Consider the following 22,110-nt stretch of genomic DNA (forward strand, 5'->3'; position numbering starts at 1 on the left):
TCCTTCATGCTCCAAACTATTTGCTTTTCAATCTAGTTATCAAGAGTCTGTCATGTGCTGACATGGTTTTAGGTCCCAGCTTGAACACTTTCTCCTTTAGCTAGTGCAGCACCCTACCAATGACAGAGCACTTATGACCTCTGTTGTATAGGTGAGAAGGTTGAGGCTTGGCAAGTGAAGTCACTTTCTCCCCACATGTGGAAGAACCTGGTAGGTTCCCCAAGCAACCCTTGTGTGGTTCCAAATGTTCTACATCTCTATCTATGCAGATATCAGACCTAGAATCTTTCAGTTATGGGTAAATGGTAGATCTCGAATTGAAACTATGTCTCCTGGCCCAAAGTCTACCACCCACTGCTGCCATTAGCCTCTGGTGATACCTCATGCCCCCACCTATGAAACCCACCTGCTCTTTGAGTTGGAACCACCTTACATAGCTTTTTATTATTCTTTTTATTTTGGATGAATTAGCCCTGTCTAGACCATTAGACTTTGACCTTTCTGGAGTCAAAAATCAAGGCTGGTGCTCCACTGTGTCCCATCCAGAGACTAACACAGGGCCCACTCAATACAGGGTCTTATGCAACTTATGCCCTGATTTTACCTTCCAGGAAGAGATCTGTGGACCCGCAGTTTGCGCAGCAGCATGTCAGAAATATTGGGCATGACATCCAAGCCACTCTTTGACTCATCTTCCTCAATACCTGAGGAGTGTTCAGAAGGGAGCCCTGAAAAAAAAAGTGTTTAACTTATAAAATGTCTGAAATCACAGTAGCACTGTTGGCAACTTGCTTCAGTTTATAAGAACCTAGTTATATGGCAGGGGCTTTATAATTGTTATTTTATTTGCACAATGATCCAATGAGCTAGAACTTAATCATTTCATTTTATAGGTAGGTAAGCCAAGACTCAGCAAGTTTAGTAATTAATGTCACACAACTAGTAAATGGCGTAGTCAGATTTTAAACCAATTTCATCTGCTTTAAATTCTAGTTCTTCCCATTGCTATCCACAGTACCAAGCAGGCTCTCATGTCTGGGTTTCAAGGTTGGTTTCTGACAACTGGAAGCTGGTTGCTCTTTGGCTATAATGTTTGGAAAAATCCCCTCTCTTTGGCAGGCTTCTCAGGAGGTTTGTTGCCCAACTATTCTTCCTCAAGTGAATTCAATGGTTCACTCATCTGTGTCCCACCTAGAAATCTGGTTCCATATCCCCATAGACAGAAATAGAAACAGGGTTTTTCCAGGGTAACGTAGTTAGATCTTTTGCAGGCCTCAGAAATTGATGCCTCCTAGTCAACAGAACCAATGAACAGCCTTTTGTTATCTCATAAAACTATCCTGGGGCTGTGCTCTGAAAGCAGAAAGAACAAACCAAGTATTCTCTTTCCCATAAATCTTTCTCCTGTTTGAAGACAGCTTTTGTACCTCTCTAAAACTTCCCTTCTCCAGGCTGTAGCCTTATTTCCCAACTGCTCATGGACTATGGACCACGGTTCCTAGATATCATCCCCTGCCTGCACACATTCTGGTTGTTGCTGTACCAGAGGCCCAGATGTGTCCTAACAAGCTCTTAGCTCAGAAAGATATTGGCAAATGTCCCTGGTATTGACATTTGTTATTCAGGCAGCATAGACTCGCTGTGCCTTATTATGGGCTCACAGTACATTTAGGATTACAAGCCTCAAATATCTTTTACTAGAGCCAAATCAGGTATCTTCATCCCATACAATAGTTACTTTTTATTCGCATGCAGGACTTTATAGTTATCCATGTTCTACCATCTCTCATGGGTTTTGATGCAATAGGTTTTCAACCTGCTCAGTAATTTTCCAGAATTGTAGGCCAGGCTAGAGATCAGGACTATAGGCATACTTGTGGTAGCCATCCAAATGGAGCTTAGATTAGGAGTCATGTGAATTAGAAGCTTCTCCAAAGGAGACCATGCAGAGAGAAGAGGAGTTATAGTTTGGCTCAAGGTAAAGAATATTTAAGTATTTTGAGCTTTCCGATAACAAAACAGTGTTCAGGAGTTTTCTGACACTTAAGATATCCTAGCACTGTCTGAAGGGCCATCTGTCAGAAATGGGGTAGCTAGTGATTCTTCTTTGGATAAAAGATTGGGCTAGATGTTATTTTAGTTACCTGTCATCTCTTGGGTTATGTCCCGGCCCCTACTGCTTTCTGACATTTTCATGTGACAGACGGTAAACCCTGTGGTGCCTCTGGCCTCACTGTACCTTGATGTATCCACACTGTACCCAGCAGTGGACTCCTGAGAAATCTGTATGATTGATTGAATCATACAAGATCTAATAATTGAGTGAAAGCCATACAGGGGCTTTTGACTAGAGAAATCTCCTATGTTGAGCCTCCCCTCCCCTACCAAAAAAAGTAACTAGCTACGGCCTTCTAGCCCTGCTAAGATGGCTGTCTGAAGGGTGATCCCAGAACTGGTGGGTCCTAGAACCAGCCACTCTCCTCCTGAACTCAACAAAAGTGACAATAACAAAAAATTTTAAAACCAACCATAAATATACCAGCAGCTCTCAAATATAAGAAAAGATAATAATCTTTTAAAATAATGGTTTGAGCAAACAAAATTACTAGGAATAAATGTAGAACTCCCACCCTTGATAGCCCTTTTTTCTTCCCTCAAAGAACCATTACTGAGAGGAAGATGTATGAAGGAAAATTCTGACAGTGTAATACCACAGAATGAGAAGGGAAGTGGACCGAGGGGGCTGAGCAGGCAGCCTCCATAGGAGAGTCAGAAAGTTTCTTCAGAGTGGAAGGATCTCAATACCACTACAACAATACTCCAACAAGAGAAAAATCTGCCTGTGCTGCTGTTTGCTTTTCTTACTGAGTAGGAAGGGAGAGGAAAGGCAGAATGATTGCACAGCATTCTACCAGAGCTGATTATCTCAAACAATGTGGAGGGATTTACCAGAAAGTAAGACAAAAGAAAAAATAAATAAAAAAGCCCATTCACTAAAGTGAGGGCAGGAGACATATGGAAAGCCCCAGTTGAAGCTGCCCTCCATCCCTGATCACCACTTCTGAGAAATAGCATAGTGGCCACACTCCTTGGATTTTGCCTGTTTTTTCCTTCCTGTGGCAAGGGAGTTAGAGTGGCTGCTGGGAATAGTTGCATCAAGTCTGGAAAATAAACACCTGGGCAGATTGTCTCTACAGTTCTACCCTGAATTGGGGAAATATCTACCACTACCCACCCAAAAGAATAAGATATACCCACAGAGTGGTATAATAAACTCACATGTTGAACTATGAACAAAGTTATAATAAAAGAGCAGAAACCAATCCCACGAACACCACTACCCACAACTCCATCTGAACTTCCCCTTTACCCTACCACCTAAGTAGTAACAAAGCAGACACAAAATACCCAGTCCTCAGCTAAGCACTGTGGGAGAACAGAGATCTTAAATAAGGTAGGAAGGAGTCCATGAAAATTGACCTACACAATATTTCTCAGGTAAAGAGAAAATCCAGGTGAAAATATTCATTTCAAAAAGAAGTAAAATGAAAACAAATGGCATGGCACACATCCACAAATACTATAGTCAAAAGAGGAAGGAAAGAAGAGAGGAAGGTATAAAGGAAAGAAGACAGAAAACATGTAGGAAGGAGACAGATGTCTCCTGTGGAAGCATAGAGTTAAGAAACACATCAAAAATACATTTTTGTGAAAAGTTCTTTGACTCAGGAGAAGTTAGAACCTGAAGAAAAATGAAAATAGGAAATCAAAAGTGAGATAAGAGGATCACACGAAGACGGGAGATTACAATTTGAAGAAATAAATCAAAGACTAAAATAACAGAACTGAGGAAAATTATAAAAATATAGAACTAATCAATATGCTGGAAATATGAAGGAATTAAACAGATATGGCCTCAAACTGAATTAGTAAGGAGGGTGGGGGAGATTGAGATGAATACAAAGAACACAAAGAAAGAAAGAATAAAGTATTTAGAGATGAAATAGTGGACCTGTAGTTGAGATATTGTTGAGAAATTTACAGAGATGTCTCTGAACTAGTGAACAAAACAAAAGGAACAAAGGACATATTCAAAGATATAAGAAAAAATTTCCTCAGTTGAAGGAAAAGCTGAACTTGCAGATTGAAAGAACATGCCATGTAAAGGGGAAAAATATATACGGATGAAGAAGTGCTTCTCCAGCTACCCTCACAGAAAGAGTAAGCCATCTACAGAGAGAGGTGGAGGTTGAGGGGTTCTAGAAATTAGCTGACCTCAGACTTCTCAACAACATTAAACACAGTGTAACATCTACAAAGTTCTGAAGGAAAGAATGACCCAGAATTTAAAACCATCCAAGATGTCCTTCAAGAATAAAGACAACGGTTTCAAACATGCTAGAATTCAGGAAACAGCATCTCTGAGCCCTGCTAGGAAAAATATTGATAATAAAATCCATCTAAACAAGACATAAAACAAAATCATAAGCTTGGGAATGGCGAGCCATAGTAAAGGGATTGATGGTAAGCATTAAATCCTTTTACATATAAGTTTAGGACGAAACAACTATGGAAATTATGGTTACAGAATGGAAGTAATTGTTACCACCTTGACAGTATAAAAATAATAATTTATCACGTGGAGATGGAAAGATAGGAAGAAATATGAAGGTGGGAAGTAGTGCTGTCATTTTCTTCTTTCCCTGCAGGAAACCAATAATCCCATTTTGAAACACGTAATGTGAGAGAAGTACCTCAATGACTCCAAGCTCTTGATGCATTTCATAACGTGTATTTTAAACTTTTAAAAACTAATCTCTATTTTCTGGAGGAAGAAATTACCAAAATTCAGCAAGTCCTATGGTTTCACTCCACTTTAGTTCACGTTCAATTAAATTTTCAAACTTTTTATCTAAAATAAGTACATCTAGGGGCGCCTGGGTGGCGCAGTCGGTTAAGCGTCCGACTTCAGCCAGGTCACGATCTCGCGGTCCGTGAGTTCGAGCCCCGCGTCAGGCTCTGGGCTGATGGCTCAGAGCCTGGAGCCTGTTTCTGATTCTATGTCTCCCTCTCTCTCTGCCCCTCCCCCTCCTCTGTCTCTCTCTGTCCCAAAAATAAATAAAACGTTGAAAAAAAATTTTTTTTTAAATAAAATAAGTACATCTAGCAATCTAGCATAATCTTCCATCTTCCTTCCTCATTTTGGGGGAAGAGGGCATTTAGTAAAAACTATTTTTATTCTCTTTATATTTTTCACTATTAGTTGAATATTTTGATAATGGACATGGGGTATTTTAGCAGTAAAATTATTTTTAAAATATCTGCCTATATTAGCTCATTCCAGTGAAAGCATTTGTTTCTGGCAATCTCCAGGCCTTAGAAAAGGCTTCTGATTAAAGCCTGATTACAAGCATCTGATTAAAGATGCTCTGAGACCCAGGAAGATTCCCAAAGGGCCAAAGCTACTGGTTGGGGATAAACTTTCCTCAGATTGATCTTCTCAGGTTGGCCTTTTCTCTGACTGAGATCTGACAGCTCTGAGCTCAGACTGGGGCGGGGCGGGGGTGGGGGGTCTTAGAGGAACTTCCCACATCTCTCTCAACCTCCAGGTCCAGAGATTCAACCACCTCCTAGACGTTGCCACTTGGATCAGGATAATGAAAATGATTTCAACAGCCACAATTAATCAAACATCAGCTTGCATTAGATGTACTTTCTCATTCATTCCTTATAACAGCCTGGCAAAATAAATATTACTAAGCTAATTTTCTGGGGAAACTGCAACCTAGGAAACTCAGGCTCAACTAAGTTAAGTAGATTCCCTAGTGTTCCAGCTAATTAGTGGTAGAACTGGGATGCAAAACTAGGTCTGTCAGACTGTGGCATCCAAGTTGCTCTTCATGGGCACATCCGAATCCAAACTTGCTGTCTTCCTCCTCAAGTGAGCTCTTCCTCCTGTGCTCCCATCCTGATTAATGACATCGTCACCCCCTTGGCCATGCAGACACATACCTGGTGGTCTTTCTGGTCTCCCCCTTTGCCCATCCTCACCAGTCCTGCCACGCTGACCTCCAAATAGCTCTCAAACCTGTCCCTCCCATGTTCCCTCCTGTCCATCTCAGTCTACAGTCTTGTCACCTCTCACCACACTGTTTCCATACCCTCTTACCAGTCTCCCTGCCTTCAGTCTCTCCCATTTCAGGCCAGCTTTCACAATCTGTCTAGAAGAATTATTCTCAAGCTCAACTTTGATCCTGATGCTTCCTTATCTGCAGGTTTCTCTGGCTTTCTAAGGGGTCCTGAATAAAGTTTAAACTCATTAATTGTCCCTTAAAGCCCTCACCCTCCACCCTTGCCGCCCATCTCACTAGGACACATGACCCATATTTGGTTCACATGCGATTCCTTCTGTTCCCAGAACATACCAAGCACTAGAAGATGCCTGTGTGCCTTTGCTCCTGCTGTTCCCTCTGCCTGGGAGGCCCCTCTTTTCCTCAGCTCAAAGCTGCTCCTCCTGGAATCCAACCCTGACTCACTTACCCCTACTAAGTTGGCTGCTTCTTCCTCTGTGTTCCTAGATACTTTGTGTTGTTGAAATCTTAACACAATGTATTATAGTTACATTGTCTATCTTTGCATTTCCTCTCCTGGAAGGTGAGAGTAGGCTCATTCATTTTTTCAACATTTATTGAGTGCTTACTGTGTTCCAGGCAATGGGCTTGTAGCTAGGGATATAATGCTGAGCAAAACACACAGGTCACTGTTCTCTGGGAGCTTGTTACCTAGTGGGACAGAGATTAATTAGAGAAATACTAAAACACTACATTTCATACTATTGTAGGTTTTATAAGAGAGAAGGATCTGGGGATGCTGGAAAAGTCTTCTCTAGAAAAGTGACATTTGAGCAGAAATCTAAGAATCTAAATCTAAAGAATGGGAGTTTATTAGGCAAAGAAGGTGAGAGAAAGAACATTCCAGGTAGAGGGGACAGCCTGTGCCAAGCCTAAGAAGAAAGGGGAATGAGTTGCTGAAGAAAGTCCAAGATGTTGAGAGTGAAAAGGAGAGTGGCCCTCAAAGATGTGGGGGAGGGGAGCAGGGTTAATGACACTGGTCCTTGAAGATCCTACTAAGGATTCCAGTGCTCATTCTAAGAGCATAATGAAGGCCTCTGAAGATGCTAGACTGGATTTGCATTTTAGAGATTCCTCTGGCTGAGTGCGGACAGTCGGATTGAGCTGGGTGAGGAGGTCAGGAATGTCGAAGGGATAGGAGGTTGTTGAGGTAGTTGAGGGGATTAATAATGACAGCCAGGAAAAGGCCCTCTTGTGGACAGCAGGGCCTGAGCCTTTTTCACCTCTGCATTCCCAGCATGCAGCCTGGGAATTAGCCAACAGTGAGCCTCACATCTTTGGCTTGAAATGACCTGCAAGTGATCAGGACAATATTATCAAATGCCTAGCCTAGTACCCGAGATGTAATAATTACCCTAGTTATAGTAATTGTGCTAGTCACTGTAGTAATCCCTCTACCATTTGTTAATATACAAGGAACATGTATAGTAGCAAGCAGCATTCATTTATGCCACTAATTATCAGCTAGGAAAATACAATGAAGAAAAGTGTCTTCTTCATAAACAAGCAAAATGATAAATCACATAGAATGTGTCCCAATAAGAGAAATGGGAGACCTGTACAAGAACATCAAATCTTTTAGAGGAAAAAGAAAGGAATACTCAATAGAGGGACAAACCATATATTTGAGTGAGAAGTAAATGTTTTCAAAGTAAGTAATTTAAAAGTCTATAAACTGTAAAAACAAACAAAATTAGGACAGTTCTTCTGAATCCAATGTGTAGCATTAGAGCAATCACAATTAAAATCTTGTATAAAATGGTATAAATTTCACTTAAAGAAATAGGTAGGTAGGTATAAAATGGTATAAATTTCACTTAGAGAAATAGGTAAGTAAGAAGAGGTAAGGTAGGTAAGAAATAGGTATAGGCAAAACTAGAAAAGACTTGTAATCTTTGAATCTTAGATTAAAGTTAAGAGCCTTCTGAGGTCCTCTCTAGTCCAAGAGGGAACAGAGGTTGAAAAACATATTTGTTTTCTTTTAATTTTTTTAAATATTTTTATTTATTTTTGAGACAGAGGACAGAGACAGAGCATGAGCAGGGGAGGGGCAGAGAGAGGGAGACACAGAATCCGAAGCAGGCTCCAGGCTCTGAGCTGTCAGCATAGAACCTGATGCAGGGCTCTAACTATGGACTGTGAGATCATGACCTGAGCTGAAGGTGGACGCTTAACTGACTGAGCCAACCAGGCGCCCCGGAAGAACATATTTAAAGACCCGTCAGCTGGTTCCTGGACTGGGACATTAACTCAAATCTCCTGACTTTTTGTCCAGTTGTTCTTTCCATTATTTCACACTGAATCTTTATATCTAGAATATAATGAATATTCTGAGAAAGAAGATCAATGAGAGAAAAGTAACCTCACTACATACTAAACATATTATATGGCGGCAGTAAGTAAAATGGTACAGTACTGATTAGAATAAAACAGAATCAAGGGCCCAGCACTAGTATATATATATATATGTATATATATATGTATATATATATATACATATATATATATATACGTATATATATATATACACACACACAAAGAATATAGTATATGATGGTCTAAGCCACAAAACAACAAGAAATATACATACTATCAAAATATTATTGAGATAATAGGATCTTAAATCTCCAAATACCTAATATCTTAAAATAAATTTCACAGGTATTAGCAAAAAATAGATCAAACTGTAAACTATTAGAAAATGGATTTGCTATCCCAATTAACAAGAAATAATTTAAAAAATTTTTTTATGTTTATTTTCAACAGAGAGAGACAGAGTATGAGCGGGGGAGGGGCAGAGAGAGAGGGAGACACAGAATCTGAAACAGGCTCCAGGCTCTGAGCTGTCAGCACAGAGCCCGACACCGGGCTTGAACTCACAGACCACGAGATCATGACCTGAGCCAAAGTCGGATGCTCAACCGACTGAGCCACCCAGGTGCCCCAAGGAGAAATAATTTTTTATAATGATTTAAATAATGGAAGACTTCTCAAAGGAAAAGATAGGCAAAGATGATTATGAGGACTTTATAATTTCTCTGCAATAACAAAACTCGTTAAATGAAAAATGTTAGAATGAAAAAGTATTGAGAAAAATACAAATCCGACAAGAAGATATAAGATTTGTAAATATTTATGCACCCAACATAAGACAAATATTAACAGACCTAAAGGGAGAAATTTTCAGCACTTCAATAATAGTAAGGGACTTTAATACCCTCGCTTTCATTAATGGTTAGATTATCCAGACAGAAAATCAATAAGGAAACATGGGCCTTATGTGACACGTTAGACCAGTTGGACCTAACAGATATACACAGAATATTCCACTCAAAAGCAATAGAATACATATTCTCCTCGAGTGCACATAGAGCATTCTCCAGGATAGATCATATGTTAGGGCACAAAACGAGTCTCAAATTTAAGAAGACTGAAATTATATCAAGCATATTTTCCAATAATAATGGTATGAAACTGGAAATCAATTACAAGAAAAAAATATAGTCAATGAAAGGTTAATATCTATAAAGTTTACATATATTACCAACAAAAAAGAAACAAACCAACAAAAAACCTAAGGCCCAAATGGACACTTGGATAAAGAGATGAAAAGCTAACCTACCCAATAAGAAAAAACCGAGTAAATAAATATTTAAAATGTTTAAATTTGAACTTGCTTGCTGGCAAATTAATTGAAGTGATAGCAAAGTGGCATTTATTGAGTGTCTGGTTCTTACTATATTCTGGCGCATAAGGAATAAAAGCAAAGCAAAGTCAATTGCTGGTAGTTCTTAGGAGGAAGAGTCCTCACTCAGTCTTTGCAGGTAGCATTCCACATTGGAAGCAATTTAGTAAATGCAAATGTTTCTATGCTTTGACCCAATGAATCTCAAGCCTGAGAATTTATCCCAAGAGAGTAACTTGAAGGAAGAAAGAAAAAACTACAGGTACCAAGTTGTTTAAAGTAGGGTGATTAATCATACTTAAAAGAACTATAAACATCTGAAATACCCAATAATACACCCATCAAATGATAAATAAAAGGACAAGCCAAAATATATGGAATTGGTTATGAAATAAGTTTTAAAAGTAGATATAGGCAATTATATCTACACAATCAAACCAATTGTGAAAAAATTATAAATACTGGAAAGAATAAAAATTGCTTTTTTCAGAATTTATGGGGTTTTGAATCTTTTCCTAGTGTTTTGAATCTTCTTTAATAAGCAAATTAAAAACTAAAAGTAGAAAAGTATCCAATACTTTTCCAGAGATTTCCTCTACAGATGGTTAATTTTTTTAATTTAGTACTTTAAAAAATTGTTGGAAATTTTACTTCTGAGAATCTTGTTAATGTTGAATAGGTTGGTGTTAGTTAACTATATTTCAGATCAGGGCCTCCAACATGGTTGTGGCACCCTGGACATGCTCACACAACAATCCTTAGGCAGAAAGCTTCTGTACTGAGACTAACCACAGGTAGCATAACCCATAGAAGAGGTGAGCCAGGAGAAAGGGGGAAGGGAGGGAGGCAAGAGACCCAAAGTCTTATTTTCTGAAAATGAGTCTGGCAGAGTAGGTAGGTGGGGACTTGAAGGGCCAGGGAGGAAAGGGTTGGGGTCTGTACTTCATGGTGACAGTAAATTAGAAAGCAAGAGATGACTCTGATGTCTTGAAAAGAGGAACTGTTCTATTTGGGTAGCTTCCTGGGTGTGAGAGGAAAAGGAAGTGTCAAAAGTTCAGGCCTGGGTCACCCTTCCAGGCCCACTAAGTGCTAACAAGGCTCAGAGAGGACTGGCGGGGTCCGGAAGCAGGGGGTTGGTTGGAAGGAGACAAGTTTAGAAGTTTCCTGAGTGGGCAGGAAACATAATCTGATTCATTCATTTATCTGCAAATATTTACTGAGGGCCTGCTCTGTGTTTGGCCCACACTTGCCAATGGGACAAAGGCCCTGACAGGAAGTCTAGTATTTACACATTCACCTTCTTTGATCTGGTGAAAATGAATCCAGCACTGGCCTGAGAAGAGCATCTGCCCCGACCACACCTACCTTTTTCCTGCTCAGCTGCTTCGCTAAGGTCTGGAAGCTTGAGCCCCACTAAGTTCTGATTTCTCATCAGGATGTGCTCCTTTTTAAGAAAAGAAGAAAACAACATTTTGGATGATAACATCAGGCTGAACTCATCTCTCGGTTCTGTCTTTGGGCCTGTGTTCACTCAGCTTCATGTGGGAGGTACTAAGGGCAGCCTCAAAGGTGGTTGGACAGTCATAACGTGGTGGTATATGAAAGGCACCTGGAAGACTGCTCCTCTCCCAGCCCATAAAGGTGCCTGAAAACCCACCATTAGCACCACATTCCTTGAGCTAAGAATTGTCCTTGGCATGGTCTGACTTTTAAATAAGCCTGTGGGCCTCTGGGCAAATGCTCCAGCCACACTGTGGCTGAGAGCTATACAACAAACAGAAGCAGATCCCAGGACTCTGGGGACAGGATTGTCCCCTAGATGTGTATGAAGCTCCCGCTGGAAATGATCTTTCTTGAGCTCATGACTGTGCTTTGAGCTGGCTAGAGCTTCTAGCCCTGCTGTTTAGGGCAGTGAATGCCCACTCCCAGGAATTACAACTTCTCTCCCAGTTCCCCAGTGGCCTGTTATGGCATCCCTTGAGTTGTTAAACTCTCCAGACAAATGAGGCCTGAGAATTGCCACCCCACTATACTGCCTGGGGCCACAGCAGTCAAAGTCCAGGAGAGATGGGGATGCCAACCACATGTATATGGCACAGGTAGGCTCACACCTGCTCCAAGTCAATCAGCACCAGACCAGCACTTCCAGTGTCTGACAGATTTCCTCGCCCCTTATCGTGCTTACAAAGGGATCTTCAGGTATAGCAGGGGCCACTTGAGTGGTTTACCCCCTGTGTAAAGAAGGAAGGGAAGGGGCCAGCAGAGGGTGCTCATAGCCCAAATGAAAGTAATTGGCCAGGGCCCTTTACCTGTTTCCTTAGCAGCTCCCCAGAGCATTCAATTCAGAGCCTTGTGGAAAGTTTCTGAATAGCAATGAAGGTTTCTGAATAGGACATGTTGCAATGTGTCCCTGCTAGCACAGAAACCTCCTCTCTTGTGCTTGACCACTATCAGATACCTCTTTTCCTTCCCCATCTCACACCCATTCTGCAGGGAAGCCAGGAGATCCTTGTCCAGTTCCGGCCATGAGGGTGCCAGGTCCCACCCCATGGAATCCCAGTTGCCTTGACCTGCAGCCTGGGTTGGCCCTCTGGGGAAGAGAGGACTGGGTAATGATTCCTTTGTCCTGTTAACCTCTTCTTGCCCCCACACCCTGTTTCTGTCCCCTACATCGCTGGACACTCCCAATATCCCCCTGCACAGGGTGACAGCCCCATGAGAGACTACTGTGCCTAGTTTGGTGGCCAGTGAAAGTTGGGGACGTCACAGACATTGGAAGAAATTCACCACAGGGGGAGCAGTCCCTCATGGCCATCATTATCCTTGAAGATGGATTTAAGGCCCTTTGTTAACAGGCATCAGGAAGGAAAGCTGGGGGGCCTGACAGGGAAAAGCTATTCCGTCCTTGCCTATCCCAGGCCTAGGCATGACAAGGTGCTCCATCAAGGGCTTCCTGTTTATGAGCTTCCAGCTCTGGCTGGAGAGGAAAACACAGCCCAGTCCTGAGGGCCCATGTGCCCCTCCATATAACTGCCTTAAAATGTGGCTTAAAATGTGGCTTTGTGTGGCAACTATATCCCACACTCACTCACCTGAAACTGGCACTTATGAAGAAGAGGCTATAGAGTGGGCCTGATTTATCAGGGTAGGGAAGTTTAGGGCCCTATAAGGCCCAAGTCCAGGCCAGAGCTACCTTGCCCCAAGTCCAGCTTGGCCCAGAGATCTGAAGCTCAGGAAGGACCTGGAGTGTACACCCTGCCCAGCTGGCCCTCAGGAACCCACCTCTCGGAGCTTAGTCAGTTTCTGCATCCTCACTGGCTGCACTTGTATCTGAAAGTCTTTGAGTCCAGGTGCCTTGGCCAGCTTGCTGCCAGCTTTGCCCGAAAAACGCTTCTCTTCCTCTGCCAGAGGCAGCTTGGCAAGCACTTTCTGCAGCCGGGGGCCAGGTTCTTCAGGACCACTGTCCCAGGAGACCCCCCTCAATAGGGGTGGCCGAGAAACAGGGGACCGCAGCTCAGCTTTGGAGCCAAACTTTGACCCTGTCGGCTCTCCAGCTGTACCTTTTTCCTGGGGGGCCAGGGGAGCTGCCCCTCCAGAACCCTGGGCTGGACCTCTAGGCAGAGGGTTGCCCTCTCTGGCCGTCTTCAGAAGCACCTTTCCCAGGTCATTTTCAGCAGGACCAGGCTGAGGGCTATTCAAGGCCATTTTCCCACCACTGCCTATGCTGGAAGCTGAGCCCTTGTGTGTGGCCTCAGAGCACTGGAGGGGATCACAGTTTTCCTTTTGTTCAATGGCAATTTCTTTGGACTTCTCAGTTGTGGGAGAACGAGGAGTCAGCCTGCCCTGAGACACTTTCCTCTGGTCATTCTGCTTCCGGTCAGCTAGCCCTTTGGAGACATTCTTCTGAAAGAGACAAGGTAGAGCTAGGACTATAGAGGCAGGCTAGAGAGGAAAGAGGTGTGGCCGCTTCCACTGTGAGGCCTCTGCCCCCACAGACCTGCTAAGGTGCCTGTGTGTATGTGTGCCTGTGTGTGCACTAAGTGCTAGGGGAGGGCTTCTCAGTCAAGTCTGAACCAGTAAAAGGGATCCACAGACAAGCCTGAGGTCTATAAAATAGACAGGACAAGGGGACCTGCCATACACAATTTGCCAAGAACTTCCCAAGGGCTAGGATCTGTGGAGGACAGTGAATAGAGGGCAGCTTGGGGGCAGCCACAAGTTTTGGCCTTGACTCAGTGGCTCTGGTTTCTAGTCCTGACTCTTCTTGGCAAGGACTTTAACTCTTAGGGACTCAATTTCTCATCAGATTTGGTAACCTCTGGAATTATGGAAAATGTATATGTGTGTTTATGTGTGCGTGTTATGTTTTTCTGGGAAGAGAATCCACAGCTTTCAATACTTCCTCAGAAAGTTTCATGATCCAAAAGAGGTTAAAGACCATTGAATCAGGTGATTCTTGCAAAAGTGATATCTTTCTGCATTCTTATTTTATTTCCTGAAGGAAACCTGCCTTGTGAGGAGCCTAGAGGTCTATGTTGGGGTATTTGTGTGGCTATCTTGTGTGAGTACTGAAACTCTCCAAGAGAACTCTATTCCAGCCCCAGTTCTAGATGATATTATATTTTATGCTGCCCTCGACACCACTTTGAGCACTTTGCTCTGAGTAGGGATGGGATCCTTCTAGTGCTCATCAGCAAAGGTGAGATTTTCCAGGCTGCCCCCAGGAAGAATCCTACCCAGGGGCTGGAACTTTACTGCAATTTTCACTAGAGCTGAAAAAGCAGCAGTCTTGCCTGACTGCTGCTGGGCCTAGTAATCCCCCTGGTTTCTGGCTAGTGGCCTGAGTGAGGGTGCAGGGATATAAGCAGGGCCACCATGGAGGTGATCCCCACTGAATCCTGCCTCCTTACCCCCCTCCACTTCAGAATTCCCATCATGATAGGACAGAGGAACCTTCCAGCTCCCCAGCCTTGACCCTCCACTCATGTACACCCACTCGCAGGCTGCCCAGGGCCAGCCTAGGCTTTTGGAACAGTGTCTCCCCCACCCGAATCATGCAGATTGGGCAGAGTTCACACTCACAGGCTCGCCAAGATGAGGTGAAGAGACTTCGGCCTCATCCCCCTTCTGCTGGAGAAAGTAAACACAAGTCAGATAGCGATGTGAAGAAATCATATCTCCTCTTGAAATACCCTCAAAGAGGCCTCTAGAGGTAATAGATGTCTCCCCCTCTCAGAACCCTCATCTCAATACATCATGGAGGGTCTTACAGGGGTTAAGGGATAAGAAGAGAGACCAGGTAGCATAGAAACCCCAAACTGGGCCCCTGTTACCTGTGGTGGTGCTCCAAGCAAAGGAGACTCTGGGCCACTGCATGCATCCAAACCTGGAATGGTCCAGACACTGGTGAGTGATGTCCAGCACTCCAGACTGTCAGCTGATTCTTTAGCAAAAACACATCTACTTCCCCAGAATGTCCTCCCCCAGTTCCCTCAGGCCTGGTTGCCAGTAACATCACCATTTGTTGAGTGTCTCCCACATGTCAGGTTCTGTGGTGAGCCCTCATTTAATCAACATAAAAACCACATGAGGAAACTGAGGCAGAGGGACATCAAGGCCATGTATCCAGGAAGTATCAGCACTGGGAATTGAACCCAGGCTGCCTGGCTGGAGCCTGAGCTTGCCCCACAACTCGGACAAGGGCATGCCGCTCCTCCTGGCACCATGACCCTTTCTGAGCTGGTTTGAGGGTGTGGCCCCATACACAGCCTAATGAAAGGGAAGAAACCAAAAAATAAAAGAGTGGTCCAAATAGAAGCCTTTCTAAATAAGCTCTGAGGTGATCTCTCTGCAAGTCCTCTCTTAGCAGAGAAAGCACCAGTTTTAGCCTCCTTCCCACAACCTTGCCTCCATCCTCTCCTACCTGGCCTCATCCTGGGCTAGGCCTGTCTCCCCACATGAGCTCAGAACCCCAATAGAAAGTACATCCACCTCCTCAGAGCCAGCCCAGCCAGGCCTAGCTGGGAGCCCTCTGAGGAGGAGACCAAACAGGGGTCCTGACTAGAAAGCTTGCAAGATAGGAGGCATCCTGCTCAGGCCATGGGAGGGGCTCAGCTGCCACCCAAAGGGAGAAGCCAGGGGCACTGGACCTCACCAGGCGGCGTGGGAACAGTAAGCGAGTTGCTTTGAGAGGATGCAGGAGAAGCTCCGGGGCTGAGGTTCAAGGCAACAGCTGTGGAAACAGACACAAACTGGCCAGCATTTGTGTAGGTTTACAACTTCAGCTAAACAAAGACATCCTTTCAGGTATATCTGATCCCTGGGAACTAGGATCATTTCGTCAGGGACAGGGACTGATTCTGGACTGCCAGATAAGGCTCCTACCGCAGGAGGACTCCATCCATGCAGAGTGGTCCAGGAGCCTGTGCACACGGGCATCACACAGGGATTTCTCTCTATGCAGGATTCAGGGAGGGGAAACCCATGCTAAATTCATGGGTATCATATGGGCTAACCTTTCTTGGTGAAACAAAAACACAATAGGCCTAAAAAATGAAAAGCAGAGTTTTCTGAACTAAAGTGGGATCAGTATTTTTAGAGCTTCTGAAACAGAGTAAGATGTCTTCTCCTCACAAGATTCCTTCCACAGGACTCAGTCCTCCTAGGGTCTAGAGGCCTGGGGGCAGGCAAGTCAAAGGCCACCTCTTGGAAGCAGAGCTCCCACAACTGGGGCCTGGACCTCCCTATCCCCCACCCCACCTTGGACGTGTTCAGGGCAGCCACCTGTGCATCCTACCTGACTGGGAGTCTCCAGGGCAGCTCTTGGACTTCCTCCCGCGGCGAGTCAGGAATCGTTCACTCACCAACTTGGCTTCTTCCAGCAGCGCCAGGTTTTTCTTTTTGTCCTCCTCTGAGATGCTGATATCTGGCAGCTGGTCATGTACCAGGTCAATAATGTGCCCTGCAGGGTCTACAGTGGGAGGGTGAACATGAGGCAAGAGCCATGGGATCCTTGGTCCCCCAACACCCCAGCCCAGGGAAGCTGCCCAGAGTGGACTCAGCCAGCCAAACATTGGCCCTAATGCTGGGCTAGGGAGACAGATAGGGCTGCCTGTAGTCTGTGGTTGTGGCAAGTCCTCTGTAACAGGTTCCCAGTACTGTCCTAAACTCTGCCATTAGGGAAAGCCATCAGGAGCTCCACCTCTATGCTGTTTCCCTAGTGTGTTCATCCTTCAGGTCTCTGTTTCTTCAACAAGCTAGTGAGCTTAAGATGTGTGGATAAAGGGAACACTCCAAAGATCATGGCCACCTTCCCTCCCTTCTTTCCTCTACTCACACTGTCTACCCCCATCCTTCTCCAAAACTGTCTCTTCTCCAGCAGGTCTTCTCTGGGTGAATGACACCACTTTCCCCAGCTGCTCAGAAACATGGAAGTCACTCCACACTCTTTCCTCAGTCTCTTCACGTCCCATCTACTGATCATCAAGTCCTGATCATCATTTACTTCATAAATATCTCTGGAAATTGTGCCTCCTCTCCATTCTTGTTTCTTAGATCTCACCTGAACAATTACAACAGTCACTTCCTAGGTCCTTTACCTTCAGGCTCTCCCCTTCATCCCATCTTCCACTGCCTATCAGAGTGATTTTCCTAAGAGCCATATCTGACCTTGCAATCCTCCTGCCTTACCTCATCAGGATTCCTCATGGTCCCTAGTCATGTGCAAAAGCCAAACTTGGCCCAGCACTTTTGCCCATCCCACATATTTCTCCTAAGCTCCCTCCCATCCCCCTTGGTGATGAATAGCTCTCATTGTGCCTCTACAGCCTCCCTTTCCCCTTCTTCTGGTTGTAGTTCCCCAGTTTGCTTTGGATGAAACTCCTCTGAGTCTCAATTATGTTAGTTAGGAAGAAGATAAATCCTATCCCCCACCTCACCCCAGCCTTGGCCAGTCAATGAGTTCAATCCCCCTGGCCATAGTGATTGACTCAGGGATCGCCATGGGAGGCCAGGAAGAGGCAAGTCTTAGAATTGTGTTGAGTGTACAGGAAGAGGCACTCTATTTCCACTGATGCAACATAAGCCTGGAGTTGCTGGTAGCCATTTGCAAACAAACAAACAAAAAAACAAATGAACAAACAAAAAAGAAGCAAACACATGAAACTTTAGAAATGGGATAAACCAATTACTAATGACCCAACTTGAGCACCTGGATTCAGCACTCCTTGAAACCACAAAACCTGGCTTTTATTTATTTTTATGTATGAATGTATGTATGTATGTATGTATGTATGTATGTATGTATTTTTGGTGTAAGAGTTTAAGTTAGGTTTCTAGCCTTTGAAAGAGCCCTGACCCTAATACACACATCAGAACATTCAGTCACTCTGTTACTCTGTTATGGTTCCTGCATCTCCACCATGTTGTTTCTTCCACCTTGAATGCTTTTTGTTCCTCTTGTCTGTCTGTCCAACTCTCTGAGGTAGAACTCAAATACTCTTTCATCTGGAATCCCTATCCAGCCTTCCCCCTCCCCAGACAGAATTTGTCCCCTTCTTGCCTCAGTTTCCCTAACACTTCTGTGAAGGGCCTTAAAATATAGTGTCTTGATTATATCTGTTCACGTCTTAGTCTGCTCATAGACTATGAGCAACATGAAAGCAGAGACCAAATCTGTATGACATCTCTGTTCCAATTGTCCAGAACAGACCCTGAGAAACCACTTGGAGAATTAACTGGTGGTTGGGGCAGCCATGCTTGCATTCAGGCACGTACCTACCTGGATGTGGGCCTTTCTAGCAGGAGGTGGAGGCCTCTGCCCCCTGAACCCCAGAATTGAGCCTCACCCAGCTGTATTCTCTTTGACTTCCTCATCTTTTTCTTTACCCCCTGGCCTTGTCTTTTTACCAAATAAATTATAATCAGATATCATACTTCTTCTGGGCTCAAACACAGAGGGGCAGACTGACTTTGCCCTCTTGGGCTCATAGTTATGGACCTGCCTGAGAATTAAGAGAGGGGAAGGGGCTGAGCCTGGCTAAGCTGCCAGATCTTAGCCTTCCTGCTCAAACACAACTTCAGCCGGACCCCTGTCTCTACAGAAATAAGATAAATTGGACTAGCCCTTACCCACAGAAGTCAGCGAAACAGTGGAAACCTTCAAGTTTCGGTGAGAAAGCCTCCTATGGGGACTGTGAGCTCTGAAAGACAGAACAGAGTCATCTTGTTAAGCAAATTTGTCCACAACTGGTAAACACACAGATACCTGTATATTCTTTCAAAGTCGTCCTAGAGCATCATCTTTCAAGCTTGTCTAAGCTTGAGAACTTGTTAGAAATGCAAATTCTCAGGTTCCACCCCAGACCAAATGGATCAGAAACTCTGGGGGGTGGGACCCAGACATCTTGATTGAACATGCCCCCTAGGTGATTCTGATGCTTGCTAAGGTTTTTGAAACACTTCCCTAAGGAAATGTAACTTTGACTATTTACTGTTCATTAGGGCCCAGACTGAGTGAACATCTAACTGTAGAAAACTCATAAAATGTGAATAATTGTCTGGAAGAGATGTAGATGATTTCTGGAGAAGAAAGATTAAAAAAAACAAGGTTTCATTGCCTTGTGGAATATTAACCTATTTTATGTCTAACTTAGCGATCTTATTCCAGCATTCTTTTCCTCCTCACTGATTATATACATATTTCCATCTCTTATATCCTCTTTTGAACTGGCTTTGTTATCCTCATGGTTCCCTTGTCAATGAGTTCAAGAAATCTTTGACACATGCTTACTATATATCTGTATGAGAATGATCTTTGTAGCTTTTTGGAAACTATACTTACACAATCTCATTCCAGTTAAACCAATGCATGTACTAGTGCTGTGCCAAACTGAGGCAGTGACATCCCTGTGTATATGAGCCAATGTCCTTGGCTCATCTTCCACACAGGACACACTTCAGCCAGGGGCAGGATTCTCCAAAGACTCATATCTCTCAGGTCTGTTTGCAAATATCTGGGCAGTTATTATACAAAACTGCCTGCATGATTTGTGCTTTTCTTAAAGTGCAAAGAGCCAGATCCAGGAGAAGAAAAATAATTTGGGGGTGCGGGAGATAATGGAAAAAATCCCAAGCTTTTGCTCACATTTGGAAAAAGTGCTTGATTGTATTTCATCAATAAAATGATCAATGAAGAAGATCTATCTATCTATCTATCTATCTATCTATTTAATCCTCATACTGTAGGGAATATTGTTCTATATAGCACAAAGATTAGGCACATGGAATGTACCTGTTGACTAGGTTTTTATCAGTTTCTCCTTCTGGTGTACTGGCCTCCCCAGTCAGGATGATGGTAGGTGGACTGCAGGATATTTCTGCAGTGTGAGGGCCCTGGTGGTTCAGAACAAAAACACAGATGGAGTTAGACTTAGGATGATGGAAGCTCCCAGGAGGTGGAGCTAGAGCATTTATTCCAGTATCATGACACTCAGAACCATCTTGATAAAGGTTGAATGCAGTTTATTTGGATTATTCAAGGGGGAAAAAAGGAAAGCAAGAAAGTAAAAACACCATTTCTCCTTCATTCCCCAGCAAGCATTCACTGAGCTTAACATGTTCTACTTTTCATGCACCAAGTTTTGGGAACCTCTAAGCCACCCCTGGTTAGTCCTCACTAAGAATCTAGAAAAAGAATGGTGCAGAGGCTTAGGCTGCAGCCAGCCAGACTGGGGAAGGATGCATCCACACATTCCCGATATTCACTGAGAGCCCATATTGGGATAATTGTGACATTTTGATAATTTAATTTGTGACATTTAATTTGTATAACCTTGAAAAATGTTTATCTAATTACACATTTCTGAAATTAGGACAAAAGTTATTAGCCAGTACTTAGATTTTTTAGGTATTTCAAAACCATTAAATAAAACTACTAACAGTAAACATGAGAGTTTTTCCATTCTGGGTTGGTGAGGCTGTAGTGAAATCAGTATACGGTTACACTGTGATGGTTGTCTGAATGGTAATACCATATCTGGACTATAATAAATATTGGTTGAGTGAGTGAATAAGTGAATCGAATAAAGCACTATAGGGTATACAATAAGGTCCATAAAGATGCATGTCAACTTGCACTTTCCCACGCCTAAGTGTACTGGGGATAAAAATAGGACTAGATAACAGTAACATACAGTGTCTCTCTGGTTCTTTTGCCACCTACTGTTGCTGTATTTCCATCTCAGAATCATTCCCAGTTATGTCTGGGCATCTCTCTAGGGGTCCTCTTATATGTACCCTTATCGTTTTCCTTCTCTTCTTCCCTGATCCCCAACCCCCTTACTGGTGTGTGCTGCCAGGGCTCTCTATGAACACCACACAGTCCCTGCCAAGACCTGTCTGCTAACACTCTTAAGCATGTCACATTACACCACCTCCCACTATTGGTGTGGCTTCCTGGAGCTTCAGAGCAGTGGGTCGCCATTGCCACTTTGAGGACTGTGTCCTTCTGGAGCTAATGGCCCTCCTGAAGCCATTGCCTGGGGGCTGCCCTCACAGACCCAGGGCTGAGCTGTGTTCTTGAGCCCTTAGTGTATATGTATTGACTCTTTGCAAGGTTGGTGGGGAGGCCTTCTCTCCTTTTCTCATTATTACTTGTTGTTAAGTGGGTTCCATATGGTGCTATGTGTACTTCTTAAATCCCACAATTTTTAGTGAAATCAGCTCTTCCCATTTTCATTTGTATCTCCTCCCCTCCCTTGGCTTCAAACATAAAGGCTGGATGAGATAGAGAGTTGTCTCAGAGTCAGGCCAGGGAATGCCAGATCCCTGTGTTCCAAGACCTCTTCAGCTGGAGAGAGGTGCAGGGATTGGAGGAGGTGGAAGCACTCAGAATCTCTGAGCACATGGAAGGAAAGTTTGGGCAGGGACTTTGGCTAGATAGGAGGAGTAGAAAACAGTATTGCCTATTGGAAGAATCATACAGACCTGTGCTCAAATTTATGCTCACCATCCACTAGCTGTGTGTCCTTGAGCAAGTTATTTAACCTCTCTATACCCCATGATCATAAAATCTAACTCACAAGGTTGATGTGAGTTTTAAAAATAATGTTGAAAAAGCACCTAGCACATGACTGGCGTTTTCAATAAATAGTTTTATTACTGTCATATAACTTTTCTCTCTCCTTCAACAAAGACACTTTAGTTATCCATCATGTGCCAGGAACAGCTTGAAAAACAAAGACCCTCAAGACCTCACAAGCAAGGGATACAGAGAAGTAATAAATACTTATAATA

At 43.6% G+C, this 22,110-nt stretch overlaps 1 protein-coding gene and 1 long non-coding RNA gene across 17 annotated transcripts in view; one reads left to right on the forward strand and one right to left on the reverse strand.

Moving 5' to 3' along the window:
* The window catches only part of LOC109491996, a 181,800-nt gene that overhangs the window by 82,302 nt on the left and 77,388 nt on the right, over nt 1-22,110 (forward strand). The gene's annotated exons all lie outside the window — the stretch shown is intronic.
* The window catches only part of IRAG1 (inositol 1,4,5-triphosphate receptor associated 1), a 120,526-nt gene that overhangs the window by 38,670 nt on the left and 59,746 nt on the right, over nt 1-22,110 (reverse strand). For 6 of the 15 annotated variants that reach the window (XM_006937098.4, XM_019812057.3, XM_006937099.4 and 3 more), the window contains 9 exons: nt 20,108-20,208; nt 18,946-19,016; nt 16,613-16,786; nt 15,971-16,048; nt 15,150-15,202; nt 14,899-14,946; nt 13,099-13,719; nt 11,182-11,260; nt 605-728 (listed from right to left, as the gene is read on the reverse strand). In XM_006937098.4, the coding sequence (XP_006937160.2) occupies nt 605-728; nt 11,182-11,260; nt 13,099-13,719; nt 14,899-14,946; nt 15,150-15,202; nt 15,971-16,048; nt 16,613-16,786; nt 18,946-19,016; nt 20,108-20,208 (1,349 nt within the window). The remainder of the gene's footprint in view (nt 1-604; nt 729-11,181; nt 11,261-13,098; nt 13,720-14,898; nt 14,947-15,149; nt 15,203-15,970; nt 16,049-16,612; nt 16,787-18,945; nt 19,017-20,107; nt 20,209-22,110) is intronic. The other 9 variants (XM_006937101.3, XM_019812054.1, XM_003992992.4 and 6 more) reach the window with 7 other exon arrangements.

This window comes from Felis catus, chromosome D1 (genome assembly GCF_018350175.1).
Source record: "Felis catus isolate Fca126 chromosome D1, F.catus_Fca126_mat1.0, whole genome shotgun sequence".
In the NCBI taxonomy this organism is placed as follows: Eukaryota; Metazoa; Chordata; class Mammalia; order Carnivora; family Felidae; genus Felis; species Felis catus.